Source organism: Equus przewalskii, chromosome 2 (assembly GCF_037783145.1).
Source record: "Equus przewalskii isolate Varuska chromosome 2, EquPr2, whole genome shotgun sequence".
NCBI classification, from domain to species: Eukaryota; Metazoa; Chordata; class Mammalia; order Perissodactyla; family Equidae; genus Equus; species Equus przewalskii.
In genome coordinates, this window is record NC_091832.1 from 101164130 (window position 1) to 101180529 (window position 16400).

At 37.8% G+C, this 16400-nt stretch overlaps 1 protein-coding gene across 6 annotated transcripts in view; it reads right to left on the reverse strand.

Annotated features, from left to right (window-relative positions):
• Positions 1 to 16400, reverse strand: part of INTU (inturned planar cell polarity protein) — a 72064-nt gene that overhangs the window by 16018 nt on the left and 39646 nt on the right. For 2 of the 6 annotated variants that reach the window (XM_070609128.1, XM_070609131.1), the window contains exons 7-10: positions 12820 to 12897; positions 8743 to 8932; positions 4714 to 4767; positions 274 to 336 (exon numbers count right to left, since the gene is read on the reverse strand). In XM_070609128.1, coding sequence (XP_070465229.1) covers positions 274 to 336; positions 4714 to 4767; positions 8743 to 8932; positions 12820 to 12897 — 385 coding nt within the window. The remainder of the gene's footprint in view (positions 1 to 273; positions 337 to 4713; positions 4768 to 8742; positions 8933 to 12819; positions 12898 to 16400) is intronic. The other 4 variants (XM_070609129.1, XM_070609133.1, XM_070609130.1 and 1 more) reach the window with 3 other exon arrangements.

Consider the following 16400-nt stretch of genomic DNA (forward strand, 5'->3'; position numbering starts at 1 on the left):
TTGCTCTTGCCTCTTACACACTTGGCTTCTTAAGTACTGTGTCTCCTTTACACATCTGCAAATGCTTTAGAATGTAAGGAAACCAGAAATACTTATTGTATTTGTAAATATGTAGGTGCAAGTCTTGTTTTAAGATATTAATTTTACGGTACCGACATTCAGAGGAAAAGAGATAAATATATTTTTCATGTTTGTAAAAGGTTGAGAAAATTTACTTTAGGTCTGTTCATATAGCAACTGGACATTTATAAAAAATTTCAAGCTTCAACTTACCTTGTAAAATAGAGAAGACCCTAAAATCGTATACAACCGTCTCATGTCGTAGTAATCCTCAGACTGGGGGGAAAAACAACAACGGATTTATATTTTTTGTTTTTTTAACGAAAAAAACAAATCCTAGTTAAGCTACAATAGTTAAAATGGCAATTATATTCTTCAGTGACTAAACTTTTCATAGTGCCTTCTTTAGAAATCAATATACTAGGGTTTTAGGATGAAAGATAATGTGCATATATATTTATTTTTGATTGAGAACAATCTTATTTTTTATTCTTCTAAGATACTCTTGATTAGAGACATCTAAGAATCAAACGTAAGATTTGTTACTCCAAGAGGGACTAAAACAAACCTATCAAGATAAAAAGCTTCTATTATACATCACCTAAAATATCCAATATTACCATATACTTATTTTGAAAGGACAAATTGGTACAACCTATTTGGCGGCAACTGGATCGTACGTAAAAAAAAATTAAATTACATATACCCTTGGATTAATTCCACTGCTAGAAATCTAGAGAAATACTTGAACAAGAGAATCAAGATTTTTGTATAAAAAGTTAATGATAGAATTATTTGTAATACGCAAAGATTGGAGACAAAGTGAACTTCAGCAATGGAAGAATGGTTAACCAAATTAGGTAGGTCCATAACACAGAATATCATACAGCTGTTAAAAAAAATAACATTAATCTATATGAGCAGGCACAAACGTTTTTAGGATATAATGTTCAGCAAAGAATGCACGCTACAGAACACAATATTCACTATGGTCTTATTTTTGTTAAACATAGCACCCCTCAATGATCTACACGTATGTATATACATGTGTTGGTTTGTATGCGGGTATGCATGTGTACAGAAAAAGGTCTGGAAGAATATGTCCCAAACTATAACAGCAGTTACAGCTGGGGATGGAAATCAGGGAGAGGGATGAGGAGTGAGGACATTTGTTTTAATAACCCATGCTTGCATTTTTACCCAATATGCACGTATTATTTTTATAATTAAAAAAAAATTAAAACCTAAAGAAAATTAGAAACTGGAAATAATCTAAATATCCCTCAGTTGGGGAATGGATAAACATGGTGATACATTCATACAATAGAATACTACCCAGCACAAAAAGGACTGAACTACTGATGCATACAATGACATGACTGAATCTCAAATGCATTAGACTAAGTGAAAGAAGTCAGACCCCAAAATTTTCCTACTGTGCGATTCAAGTTATATGACATTCCAGGAAAGGAAAAACCAGGGGGACAGAAAACAGGTCAGTGGTTGCCAGGGGCTGCAGGAAGGGAGAGGGGTTGACCATTGACCATAAAGGGGAACAGAAGAATTTATTGAAGATACCTTAATAATAATTTTAAAATAACCAAAGAAAGAACACAAAGTTAGGATATAAGATTAAATCTTCAATCTAATTTCACAAAAAGTTTAGAATAGATCCTTAATTTCACTTTATTAATTAAGGTAAAATTCACTGTGAATTGTTCTGCGAGTTTTGGCAAAGGCGTAAAGCTGTGTAAGTACCACAAAAATTGAGATATACAACAGTGCCCTCAACACTCTCCACCAAATTTTTTGGCTGAGCAGTATTCTACTGCATGAATATATCACAATTTGTTTGTCTATTCACCTGTTGATGGACAGTTCAGTTATGTGAATTGTTTCCAGTTTTTGGCTATTACAAATAAAACTGCTATGAACATTTGTGTATAGGTCTCTCTACTGACAGGCTTTCACTTCTCTTGGGTGAACACATAGGAATAGAATAATGCTGAATCATATGGTAGGTATATATTTAGGTTATTAAGAAACTGCGAAACTATTTTCCAAAGTAGTTGTATCATATTACATTCTCAATTTATCAGTTTTTTTCTTTTATGGATTGTGTTTTGATGCTGTATCCAAGGAATTCCAATCAATCCTTTTCTAACCACGGAAAATAATGTTAGTTCCACTGCTCACTAAACTGATCTTCCATAAAGGCAGGAAAAAATGATATTCCATAAAGCCAAGCATTAGAGTTTTAATTAAATCTATCACATATAAGTTCCTAAAACTTGCATATTTTAATACTTTAGATCTAAACTGCTCCTGATGATTAGTATCTATCTAAACATTCTCTGTCAGTGAAAAAATTTATGACCTTCAAAGAATTCACCATGCTTAACTTTCCATTATCTTACAAATACCCTTCCATTTGCTCAGGATCTTAGTTAAGACTAAGCCACTCTCCAAACTATCATCCTCTCCCCACTTTCACCAGCAGTCTTCTTGAGAATGATCCAACTCACTGCTTCTACTTGCTCACTTCCCATTTACTTTTTAAAAGAACTTGCTCCTATGTACCCAACATCACTCAGCTTCAATTACGACTAGTACATGGCTAATCTTGTTTCACATACATCCCTCTCTCCTTCTTCCCTCTCCCTGCTGAATTATTTCAAAACCAATCCCAGATGTTCAATCACTGCATCTGTAAGTACTTGAGAATGTATCTCTAAAAGAGAAGACTTCAAAAATATCTAGAACCATAATACCATTACCACAACTAAAGAATTATTCTCAACTAATATCCAGTCACCAGCATTTACATTTCCTTGAATGTCTCAAAGATGTTTTTAAAATTTTGTTTGTTTCAATCAAGATCCAAATAAGGTCCATATATTGCAATTGGTTGATATGTTTCTTAGGTCTCTTGTAACTGATATGTTCTCTCTCAACTTCTCCCCCTGCACTCCTCTTTCTAATTTATTTGTTGAAGAAACTGTCCTGTAGTGTTTCCCAGTCTGGGTTTTGCTGATCGCAATCCCTCTCCCCAAAATGGGGTCATTTAACATGTTGCTTTTCCCCGTAAATTAGTAGTTAGATCTTGAGGCCTGATAGTATATTTCATAGGTGGTTTGTGTGCTTCCATCAGGAGCCACACACTATCTGACTCTTTCTTTTTGTGATGTTAACAGCCACTGATGATCATTGCTGAGACCCATTAATTCATTGGAAGATTACAAAACGGTGATATTCCAATTCTGTCATTCCTTCTTGATATGTTAAGTAGACTACTTCCATAAAGAGAAACTCCCCCTCATCTCTATTTGGTAACTTTGAGGTATGGTTCAGATAGGAAAGGTAGATGTTTGAGTCTTCCTCCTTATTTACCAGTTTTCACAATGAGCTGGTTCTCTTGCATCCTGCAAAGTTGACCAGTAAGTCTCTTTTGTTCTTTAATATCATCATGAACTCATGGACTTAAACATATCTGATGTGTTTCAATCTGTTAATACCTGTATAGATGCTCAAGTGGGAGGCTCTTCAAGTTGTCTCCTGATTACCTGAACCATATATTAATCCTTGTAATTTTTGAAAGCTTCTTATTTCTGATACAACAAGATGTTGCTGGGATTACCTTGTACATTTTCAGCCCCAAATCTGGAATCAGCCATTTCTCTTAGGAGCCTTCGTTCCTTTTAGTGAGAATTATTATTTATACACAATGGCCTGGGTACTAGCAGTGCCCATCACTCCTAGAATGGTCACTATTTCTAGGCCTTTTCACTGGACAGAGCCAGCAAAAATATTTTGTCTGTTTGTTTGTTTTGGTGAGGAAGATTGGCCCTGAGCTAAAATTTGTTGCCAATCTTTCTCTTTTTGCTGGAGGAAGACTTGCTGAGCTAACATCTGTGCCCATCTTCCTCCATTTTGTATCTGGGACACTGCCACAGCATGGCTTGATGAGTGGTGTGTAAGTCCTCACTCGATCTGAACCCATGAACCCCGGGCCACTGGAACAGAGCGAGCGAACTTAACCACTGTGTCGGCCCCTATACTTTTTGTAAAAAAGGTTAAAAACTATACTGATACTTCTAATTTAAATTGAAATCTATATGGTATTTAACTAATTTAATCAATATTACATAGATGTCCTTTCTCTCAAAGCCCACTTCTTTTTTTTTTTTTTTTTAAAGATTTTATTTTTCCCTTTTTCTCCCCAAAGCCCCCCGGTACATAGTTGTGCATTCTTCGTTGTGGGTCCTTCTAGCTGTGGCATGCGGGACGCCGCCTCAGCGTGGTCTGATGAGCAGTGCCATGTCCGCGCCCAGGATCCGAACCAACGAAACACTGGGCCGCCTGCAGCGGAGCGCGCGAACCTAACCACTCGGCCACGGGGCCAGCCCCTCAAAGCCCACTTCTTAATGATACTAATGTAATTAATCATAATACATACACTATGTAACAAATATTTTTAACTGAGTGGAAAATCTTAAGGCAAGCAAAACAGATTTTGTCCGTGTCAAAATAGAGACCTAAGGTTACTTATTTCAAGATTATTACATGCCTACTTGGAAAATATTTAGAAAAATGACTGATTTACAAAAAAGAAATCAACATTGAGCCCTTCCTAAAATCCACTGCTTCTCTTACCAGTTCTGCAAAATCTGCAGCCTCCAAGTCACTCAGTGCCGTGTCTAATTCCATCTATGCGGGGAAAAAAAAAAAAGAGTAACGCAAACATTTAACTCATATTAGTTACTTTTTAGTAATGGCCATATAAAAGTACTTAAACATTACTTGAAGAATTGAATAAGTATCTTTCTCCTTTGCGTTATTTAAGAAACGTCCCCAAATGGATCATCTTGTTTTTAAGTTTTGCAATTACAAAAAAAATTAACTTATTTAACATATAGGCATTTTAAAATTAAATCTCAAATTAATTTAGAAAATCTTTTAACCTATTAAAGTTCTTAAAGGAAAAATATCAATCAATGTAGTTAATCTGTTTTGAGTTGTTTTTGTTTTTCTATTTCCTGTCTATTTCTTAACAGGTGGATTCTAGGAAAATATCAATATTCTTCCGTGTCTCTCTCCAATGTTTGATATAAAAGGACTGTTAATCTTTATTCACAGATTAAAACATGAAGGCAAGTGTTCCCCTGGAATCTGGCACAGTTTAACTACCCTACAGAGTTATTAGAAAAACCTCTTACTTAGGATTTAGCTTTTGTTTCTACAGAAATTGCCTGAACTCTTTCATGTATTTGTTCCTCCCTGAAGCATTCAAAATTTAAAAACAGAATAAATTCAATCTGCAATTTAATCTATAATGCATATAAATAAATTGACAACTACTGGCAATTGAAGCTTGTAGCATATATGCTATTTGTGAAAAAGAATGCTTTTTTTTTTTTTAAAGGCCAAAGCACTCTCTGCAGGACTGTTTCACAAATGGTGTCTCACTGAGATAACAAAAGCTTTGGAAACATTAGTCATGCCTTTCAATGCTTTTCACATGGTATGGCTTATTAAGCATTTGTGACCTACATTTTTCTGCATCTACCAAATAATTCTTGTTCTCCTTTGTGTGGCTATGGTTTCTCTTTTGAAAAACTACCGGACAAAAAGAAGATTACCCACTTGTGGTTTTTGATCTCAGAAACGTTATTGTTTAATGGGTTGCTATTCCTGATACTGAACTCTGTAACTAATGTACAAGTTTACTAATAACTGTTTCTTCATATTCCTTAAGAGGAAAGGTAAAGTATCTTTTCTCTTAGTTATTCCTGTGTACCTTAGGAAAAATGATAAAAAAGAACATCTGTAAACAAACAAAATAAGGAAATGTTCAAACATCTGGGAAAGAAAATTGAAGTGAGACCCCATTATATACTAATCTCAGAACACCTAAGTTTTTTCCAACTTAAAAATAACTGTTTCTGGGGCTGGCCTGGTGATGTAGTGGTTAAGTTCGTGTGCTCCGCTTCAGGGTCCTAGGGTGTGCAGGTTCGGATCCCTGGTGAGGACCTAGCACCGCTTGTCAAGCCACGCTGTGGTGGCATCCCACATAAAATGGAGGAAGATTGGCACAGACGTTAGCTCAGTGACAATCTTCCTCCAGCAAAAAGAGGAAGACTGGCAACAGATGTTAGCTCAGGAACAATCTTCCTCATACACACAAAAAAACAATAAAGATTAAAAGAAAAAACATTTCTACCTAAATTGTATCAGGCACATGTTACCCCACAGACGTTGTTTTTAACTGTATTTCTTAAGGCATAAAATTCCTTAATATTTTCCATTAGAAGATACATAGTCAACAAACCCTATGATTTTTAACACAGTAAGAAATCTCAAAGAGAACAAGAAAGTGTTTAAGTTCTTTGAGTTTGCTGGTGAAACAAAAACAAAAACTTCACAGGTTATGTTTTTCAAACTTTATATTCATCAGAGACCTTTAGACCACTTTATCAGAAGGTATCTCTCTCTCCAAAAATATTGTTCTCAAATATCTTAACCAGACTACAAAATACAGAAAACACCTAAGCCACACCCTCATTGTTTCCTATGTATTAATTTCATCTATCCGACTAAACTGTGAACACCCAGAGGACCTTTCTGGATTCCACAAAGCATGGCAGAAATCTGAGTACCTGGCACAGACTCATCTCCATACAGTAGTGTTAGACTTCACAAGGATAAAAGCAATCAGAGCTTTGGTGAGATAAGCAGCAGCTGAGATTTGAGGCAACAAATTAAAAAAGGTACAGTAGAATTCACAGTGATTTCTCAGTTTGATATTCTTTTAGGTTGAAATAAATAAAAGCATACAGTCCTTTTAATCATAAGTAGGCTAAATAAAATAATGCTAATAAAAAAGAACTCTGAATACAGGAGGTAGCCTTCACATGGAATTTATAAGACCAAAATAAGCTATATTTTAAACTGTCTTAAATTTCGTAGAGGGAAGACAGTATTTAACCTTAATGTATCCAAAGTCTAAAGACATTGCCCCTAAAAACATTAAGTACCTCTACTCTCACAAAAAGAAGAGGTTACATATTTTGAGGGAAGAGATTTCTTTAGTGAAGAGACTCTGAGACAGAGGAAAGAACTTGGGCAACTGCAAGACCAGAATGGCAGGACTCATGGGATAGCACGTTCTGATTCACGAAACTGGCCTGTGTCTTCCAGAAGAAAAAAGATTCCATAATGAGCATGAGACAGACTTTGGAGGCAAGGTCTTTCTCTGTTAAAGGTAAAGTTACCTATTACTTTCCGTTGATATTTCTTATGAAAACACTGGCGGGAGTAGAATTACATATCTCACACTTTTTAGTTTTTACATGATTTTGGAAAATGATACTCATTGGCCTGAGATATCAAAAGATCCAGCAGTGGGCAGTTGACAAAGGCAAGGACAAAATAAAAATGCCAGAAGGGGGCCAGCCCCATGGCCGAGTGGTTGAGTTCACGTATTCCACTTGGGTGGCCCAGGACTTTGCTGGTTCGGATCCTGGGTGTGGACCTGGCACCACTCATCAAGCCATGCTGAGGTGGCGTCCCACGTAGCACAACTAGAAGGACCTACAATTAGCATATACAACCATGTACTGGGGGCCTTCAGGGAGAAGGGAAAAAAAACAAAGACAGGCAACAGATGTTAGCTCAGGTGCCAACCTCTAAAAATAAAAAAAAATAGAAAATGCCAGAAGGCAATTTCCTTTAAACATGCTCTAACTGCTCAACTCCTTCCAAATAATGATTACATAATAATACTCTCACAACTATAACTACCCGTGCCAGGCACGACAGTAAGCACTTAACTCCCCTGTGAAGTAGGTACTATCATTGTGCCCATTTTACAGATGAGGAAACTGAGCAAAGCAACTGATATATCAGTGTAAGTTACTACTAAACTGTCAAAAAGGCATTTATTGGATCATACGTTGTAGGATTTCATGAAGAGTAGAATCTTTATTTGGGCTTCTACTACAACATGGCCTGGGTTTCTTCATGGGCAGGGAACTGGCTATGGCATAGTGCCTCATTTAATACTAATACAAATGCTGTGGCTAAATAGATTGCTGGTGATGAAAATGTATGAAATGATCTTTTCAGTCATTCAACAGTAAAGTTATTCTGGGTCTACAGATATGACTAAAATCACACTGATAACCATCATGAAGTCTTACCCCTGGTAAGCTATCTACAGTACAAGACAAAAGCAAATTACATATGTTCATGGAAAGAAAGATTTTGCTATTATTAGTGGAGTTTGTATTTTAGTTAAGAATATCGTTTGCTAGCCAATCATTTCATCTACATTTAATCTATATAGAAACATAACCCTAACTTGATCACCATGCATTATAAAATCAAAGTCACAAAATTCAAAAGTAAGACACATCGAATAATTATGGTTTCTGAAAAGAATTCCAAGTTTGGACAAAGCTTAAATGTTAAAGTAAAATGAGAGAGCTAATTTCTATTTAGAAAGAAAAATTTCTCTTTCTGAGTTCACTGCATTGGGTCTTCTACTTCATCAACCAATTGCCTCTTTAACTCTTACCCACAATCCCGAAAATGACAGAAAGCTCAAGGGGAAAAAAAAAAGAGAGAAGATAAAGACTTATAAGGCAACTGGGTCTCATTCTTATCTATGACACCTAAGATTACCTTGATTTCCTGTGGAAGTGTGAGCCACCGAACTCCAGGGAGATTGTCTAACAGTACCGCACCGGAAGCATCGTACTGCTGTGCACTGGGACTGGCACTGGAATGCAGTGCAGCAGGCTGAAGTGCTCTTTGAAAGAACAAGCTGAAAAAATGATCCAAACGAGGAACATTCTCAACCTGGCAAAAGGCACTGGAGAAACAAGAGCTGTAAGTTAGAACAACATATGGAAATGGTGGTCATCATTTGTACGCTCCTAAGGCGACCAGATCTTTCCCAACTACACAGGCTCTCTTCCTTACTCCTCTCCCTTAATGAGAAGTACTGCTCTAACGTCACTCAGAGAGTATGTTCAGAAGTTCACCCTGTCAGTATTTTTTACCCTAAAACATACTCTCAAAAGCTCTGAGTAGACGGCTCTCTGGAAGAACCAGAGAGCTAACACAGCGACGTGTCTACAATAGAACAGGCTTTGTGTAAAAAACCTAAGTTGCTTTTACCTCTGACTATTTCAGCCATTTACAACTCCCAGTATCTTTGAGGCAACACACGATAATAAAGAGATTTGAGCTTTGTAATAGAGCCGATCTGGTTTCGAATCTTATCACTGCTCTCAGGAGGTAGATATCTCAGGAAAATTTCTGACCTTTCTCTGAACTTTCATTTCCAACTCTCTAAAAATGAGGATAATAGAATCTAACTCACATGCAAAGTACCTAGTACATAATAAGTACCTACTATGCTTACTACTTAGTAGTACACGGTAAGCACATAATTAGCCTAAGTTATTTCCTCCCTTCTTCACTAATGAAGGCATAACTACGGAAGAACTTACAAAAAAAAAAAAAAAGAGGGAGAAAGAGACTCTAAACACTTCATTTTAGCCATGTAAAAGTAATACCACATCGCCTGCAACCACTCACTGGAATAGCCCACTAGATAACACAATAACTGGCATATACGCCGTAACATATCAGAATAACATTCACTGATTCATTCAACAAACTACTTGAGTGCGTACTATATTCCAGGCGCTGTTCTCACTGCTGGAGGTACAGCAGTAAAAATATCAAGATAAAAGACAAGGTCTCTGCTCCCGTGGAGCTCACATTCGGGTGGAGAAAAACAACACATGAGCAAACAGTAAAAACATGAACTCGTACAAAGGACCAGACAGAGAAGAGGACCATGTGAATGGGTGATGTGACTGGTCGGCTATTTTAGATCAAATGGTTGGGGAAGGGTCTCTGAGAATGGGGTATTTAAGCTGAGATTCCAATGTCAAGAAAGTCCAGTGAGAGGAAAGTGTGCAAAAGCCCCAGGAGAGGAACAAGCCTGGCCAGGGTGCCTGCAGAGCAGTGCAGAGGGGCAGGTGTGGTTTGAGACCTGAAATCAGAACGGTAGGTGGGAGCCAGATAGTAACATAGAAAGATCACTCTAACTGCGTTTGGAAATTAATTCAAGTGGCAAGAATGCAGGCGAGGGAACCAGTTAGGAGGTTACTGTAGTAGAAAGAGATGGCGGTGGCTGGACAGGGTAATAGTGAAGATGGAGAGAAACGGATAGATTTGAGATACGTTTTGGAGACAAACTGATTAGGATTTGCTAATAGATTGGCTCGGAATAGTGAAGGAAACTATTACATCTTTAATTTGATCACAACAATAAACTTTGTTCATGTACAATCAGTTTTCTGCGGCTCACAGGGAATTAACCAGCTCACAACCTGAAAAAGATAATTAAGTCTTTGCACTTTTTAGGATTTTCATAATTTTTCACAATGGGCCTTTAAGAGCATTCATAACCAGAAAAAACCTTCTTATGAAAAAAGTCATTGCAGAATGACTCTTAACATCTTGGATTCATACTGCTTGGTTTTAAGCACTCAAAGGATCTTTACATTTATTATCTTAGTTTGCCTTTCAAATTTTCACTTAAACAAGAAGAAACTAGTTAAATTTGCTGCCAACTTGGAGATACTTCCAAATCAATGGAAGCTAAATTTCAGGATGAAATTTAGAGAAATTAAGAGTCCCTCTGTCCCCAACCTACTCCATTGGAATTTGCAGAACAACCTCAATTGTCTTCATGTACGGAATTCATTGCAGTAATTTAATCTTTGATTATCTCCGGTTTTATGAAAACAAGAAAGCTTCAGTTAGGGCAAAGCATAGCAAGGTTTGCTCATCTAGTGTAAATTTAAGGAGGTAGTTTATAACCACATCCTTACTCTTCATTGGTTAAAAAGTTCCTTATTAGTAAAAGGTAAAAGCACTGTTTGTGGCTGCCCGGCCTTTTGTAGCACACACATTTGGAAAACGCTAATAAGTAATCAGGTTTAAGAGGGAAGCATCTGCTAAGAGGCTCCTGGAGGACAAGGCTGCAAAGTAGATGATTTTCCCAGACGGCAGAGTCACAGAAAATTCCTTCAGGTGCTTCGAGAACAGTGACAACAAAGATCAACTATAGATAATCAGAGAGCTGATTCCATTATGCTTTGGTAAAATGTGTAAATTGTTTTCAAATTTTTTTTTTAACTTTTTTTAATCAAAATATAATTGACATAAAATATCCTATGAGTTTCATGTATACGTCATAGTGATTTGATATTTAGATATATATTATGACATGATCACCATGATAAGTCTAGTTACCACCTGTCACCATACAAAGTTATTACAATATTATTGCCTATATTCCCTATGCTGTACACTACATCCCCATGACTGACTGACTTCATAACTAGAAGCTTGTATTGATGTATGCTTAAGGCTTTGAAAGCAAAGATATCATTTCAGCCCTCTGAAGTATTGGGATTTACAAAAATCCCATAAAAAGGGGCTGGCCTGGTGGTACAGCGGTTAAGTTTGCACATTCTGCTTTGGCGGCCCGGGGTTCGCCGGTTCGGATTCCGGGTGCGGACATGACACCGCTTGGCAAGCCATGTTGTGGCAGGCATCCCACATATAAAGTAGAGGAAGATGGGCAGGGACGTTAGCTCAGGGCCAGTCTTCCTCAGCAAAAAGAGGAGGATTGGTGGCAGATGTTAGCTCAGGGCTAATCTTCCTCAAAAAAAAAAAAAAAAATCCCATAAAGAGAAAAATCTGTTTTCCATCCATAATTTTACATGTTCAAATGTTGAACAGTTATCTCAAATTTCCTCAAAATTCCATCCTTCAGATGCAAGAAGGATGCATCACCTTATATTGCAAGGTTAAAAAAGCAGAAGGTGGGGCTGGCCTGGTGCCACAGCGGTTAAGCTCGCACATTCTGCTTCTTGGCGGCCTGGGGTTCGCTGGTTCGGATCCCGGGTGCGGACATGGTACCACTTAGCAAAAGCCATGCTGTGGTAGGCGTCCCATGTATAAAGTAGAGGAAGATGGCCATGGATGTTAGCTCAGGGCCAGTCTTCCTCAGCAAAAAGAGGAAGATTGGCAGCAGTTAGTTCAGGGCTAATCTTCCTCAAAAAAAAAAAAGCAGAAGGTTTTTTAGGTTAAGGTTAAGAAGCAGAAAAATATGAATATGAGCCCACATGTGTAACAAAAGAGCATATGTATATTCATATTGTATAGAAAATACATGGAAGGATACACATGAAACTAAATAGTCAATACTTTTTCTACTAAGTCTTTATTTATTTTAACAGTGAACACTTATTTTACTAAAAATTTTTTTGAGAAAGAAGTATCAAATTTTAAGATAGTGAATTTGACAATGGTCTTATAGTCAAAGAAAAAACCAAAAATCTTATTTAAAATCTTCTCACTCTTTTCTGTATATGTTATGAAGAAATGCTCTTACATTTGCCCCTACAGAAATACGTCAAATCAGAATATAATTGTGGTTACATCACTATTTTACTAAAGTAACATATGAGACCAAAAAAGAAAAAGCAGTGGATCCAATGAAAAACTGCCCAAAGCTACTAGATAAAAGCCAGTAATAAAAGGATGAGAAAATTCTAAGAACAAGAAAATCTCCAAACAACTAGCTTTTCAACCAAGGAACAGTATTAGGTACAAAAGGTGATTTAGAATCATCTACTTAAAACTTGAGATTCAATTTAAAGAAGTACTTACCTATCTAAAGAACTATACATAAATTTTAAGGTTTGGGCAAGATCTTCTATCATATTCCTTAGCTGAGGAAGAGGAACTCTAAATAAAGAAAAAATACATCTGTTCATTTATAACATAATCAAATGATACACCTCTAAAAGCTGAACATTTCATTTTATATGTAAGGAATGTGAAAAGTATGTGTGTCAACTGCGAGTGTAGCTGTGTAAAATGGTTGTTTACTGCCTTAGCAATGGAAGACTCTGATGTCCAGATCTGGGGTTCTAGCATGGGTCAAGTAGGGACTTTTTATATCATCATCTATATGCAAACTATTTAACCCTCCTTAGGGTTCAGTTTCCTCCTGTGTAAACTGGGGACAGTACCCACTAAGCCCTTCTCAGGTTCATTTTGAGGATTAGATAAAATTAATGCATATAAAGCAGTTAGCACAGTACCTGGGACCATAGAAAGAAATGCTAAATTCTTGACACTTTCCACTATTACCCACACCTCAACTGAAATTCCAACTCCTGTGACAGAAAGACATGCCTGAAGCAAATGGAAAAAAGAAAGAAAGTAGGAGAAAGGAAAGAAAGAAACAGACTGAACATTTTCTCATTGAAGCCATGTAAGAATTCTACAAGGTAGGTCTTATTATTCCTATTATACCAATGGGTAAACTGAGGTCCAGGAAGTTAGGTAACTTGTGCAAGGACACAAAGCGATGGAACCTACTGGTGGGCTCCATGTTCTAGCTCCAGCGTTACTCTCTCCACTACCTCACACTGTCTGCCAGGTTAGCTTCCTGCTGCTCACTGCAGGGAGATCATGCAGGATGATCGCCCCTCTGAGAACACTTGTTCCTGGATTATGTGCCCCCCCTATCTTTTTTCAAGGCGGCACTTTTCTCATCCTGCTTGTAAAAGGCATAGTAGTAAAGAGGGAAATGCACAGGCAGTAGCATGAAGACATATGAGGGAAAAATTCCAAGGCTGCCGGTTCAATTACAAACCATATGCACAATGTTGGAGATACAGACATAGGAATTGACACTGAGGCGGTGCCTGTGCATGACCTCTCAATCTAAAACTATTTCCCAGTTTGAACAAATGAGAATAATAATACTTATCTTTCACGGCTACGTGAAACAAGATGGAATAAGGAAAAGAATCTGGTATAGCATAGCTGGTATCAGCATTAAGAGAACTGGGTAAAGAAGCTGGTAGGGCTTATTTTTGAGTTGAAGCTCAGGATAGGGAATACAGGGGATCTTCCAAGTTCTCCAGGATAGGAATGACATAAATATTTAGGGAAGACCACTCTAAATTTTATCCACCCCCCTCAATAATAAAGATTGAGGAGTTGGCTAGGGCACCCCGTATTGTGGCACAACCTGAATCCAGAGGTCAGCAGTGACAGTCCTTTTGTGGCTTCAAACCTCTCCTGGAAACTGTCTCTATTTACCTAACTAATTTGGCTAGTGGCAGCAGAATGTGGTTCAGGGACCGGCCTGGTGGTGCTGTGGTTAAGTGCGCATGTTATGCTTCGGTGGCCCGAGGTTCGCTGGTTCAGATCCTGGGTGTGGACATGGCACCGCTTGGCACGCCATGCTGTGGCAGGCGGCCCACATATAAAGTAGAGGAAGATGGGCAGGGATGTTAGCTCACGGCCAGTCTTCCTCAGCAAAAAGAGGAAGATTGGCAGCTGTTAGCTCAGGGCTAATCTTCCTTAAAAAAAAAGAATGTGATTGAGCAGCCTCTGCTCAGTTCCTTAGCTGGGCCTTCCTCTCCTCTCTCTAATTGCCTACACTACCATTATCTTCCTTTGTATTATTTGCTTATTTTCTTTTGCCTTTTGGGCTACTACAAAAGTGAAAAATGAATGTTTTATCCTGCCACCACATCCTAAAGTATCTTCTTCTGGATGTTCTATAATTCTTGTAAACACACACTTTCAAAACAACCCAGCTTTTCAAATCCAACCCACTGGCCTAGCACGGTCTCCTAGCAGATTTCATTATAATCCCTTTTTAGACAGAAAAACATACATTAGCTGATTAAAGAGAGCCATCATCTAGTATATGTCATAGCACCATTATCCCTTCATGTTAAAAATTTTAAACCCCACATTTAATGATAGATCTTATCTCTTTCTGTCGAAAATTAAAGTCACCTTCAAAACAAAATCATTTTGGTATTTTTCACTGCAGTCTCCTTTGGAGTTCCTGTTTGTGGCGTTAAAACATGTCCACAAATTGTTGGATATTCTTCCCCTCAAGAGGTGGAGCTTCATTCTCCTCCCCTCGAGTGTGCTATGGACTTATACCTCACTTCTAACAAATACTAGGTGGTGGAAATGCCAGTCTATCATTTCTAAGACTAAGTCACTGAAGGTTTTGCGGTTCCCTCTCTTTCTCTATTTTGGATCACTTGCTTCGGGAGAAGCCAGCTGACATGTTGTGAGGACACTCAAGCAGCTCTATGGAGAGGTCCACATGGCAAGGAACTAAGGCCTCCTGACAATGGCCATGCGTGTAACCCATGTGCGTAAACCGCACATCCTCCAGTTCCAGGTGAGCCCTCAGAGGACTGCATCCCTGGCTAAGATTTGCCTGCAACCTCAGGAGAGATCCTGAGCCAGAGCCACCCAGCTAAGTTGCTCATGGGTTTCTGACTAGCAAAAACACCTATGAGATAATAAATGTTCCCTCTTTTAAGTCCCTTAGTTTTGGGGTAACTTGTTACGCAGTAATAGATAACTAATACACCGTTACATAATGAAAGAAATCTGGTTAACAGTCACTAGTAACAGAAAATAATCATATTCATGCTCAGATTGCTGTATATGCATTTTTGGGTCCACTTTTCTCTTCCTTGGGAAGCTTAAAGCAACACCAAAAGAAAATTTACCTAAATCAGTATTCTCTTAAGTTGTGTCAGTCACACACTATACTATTTATTTTGATATCTGATTACTATTGGTAGACAATATATGATGAATGGTTCTTTGGACCAAATGGGAAAACTAAAGTGTGTTTCATAGTTTAATAGAAGTTGCCCAGTTATTTTTTAAAGTAGGTAAGAGTCTACTTTACAAGTTTTAAAATTCATTGAACAGGGACATAGACTAGTCTATCAGTGGTTAAATCCTTCTCCTTGAGACTTCTCCATATTCCTACCCCACTTTCCCCCCAGCTTTTAACATCCTACGACATTGGGGAAGCAGTGTAGTAGAAAATTCAGACAGACTCTCATTCAATTTCCAATTCTGCCTCTTGCTGATTATGTGAACTTTGGCAAGTTATTTAACTCTTCTCTCTTCATAACCTCATTTATAAAATGGGGAAAGTGATCACTAAATAGACCTCAAGCTATTTTTGTGTGTGTGTATGTGTGAGGAAGATTCGCCCTGAGCTAATATCTGTTGCCAATCCTCCTCTTTTTTTGCTTGAGGAAGGTTATCCCTGAGCTAACATCTGTGCCAATCTTCCTTTACCTTGTATGTGGGATGCCTCCACAGCATGGCTGGTGAGTAGAGTAGGTTCACAGCTGGGATCTGAACTCGAGAACCCTGGGCCGCTGAAGTGGAGCATGTGGAAC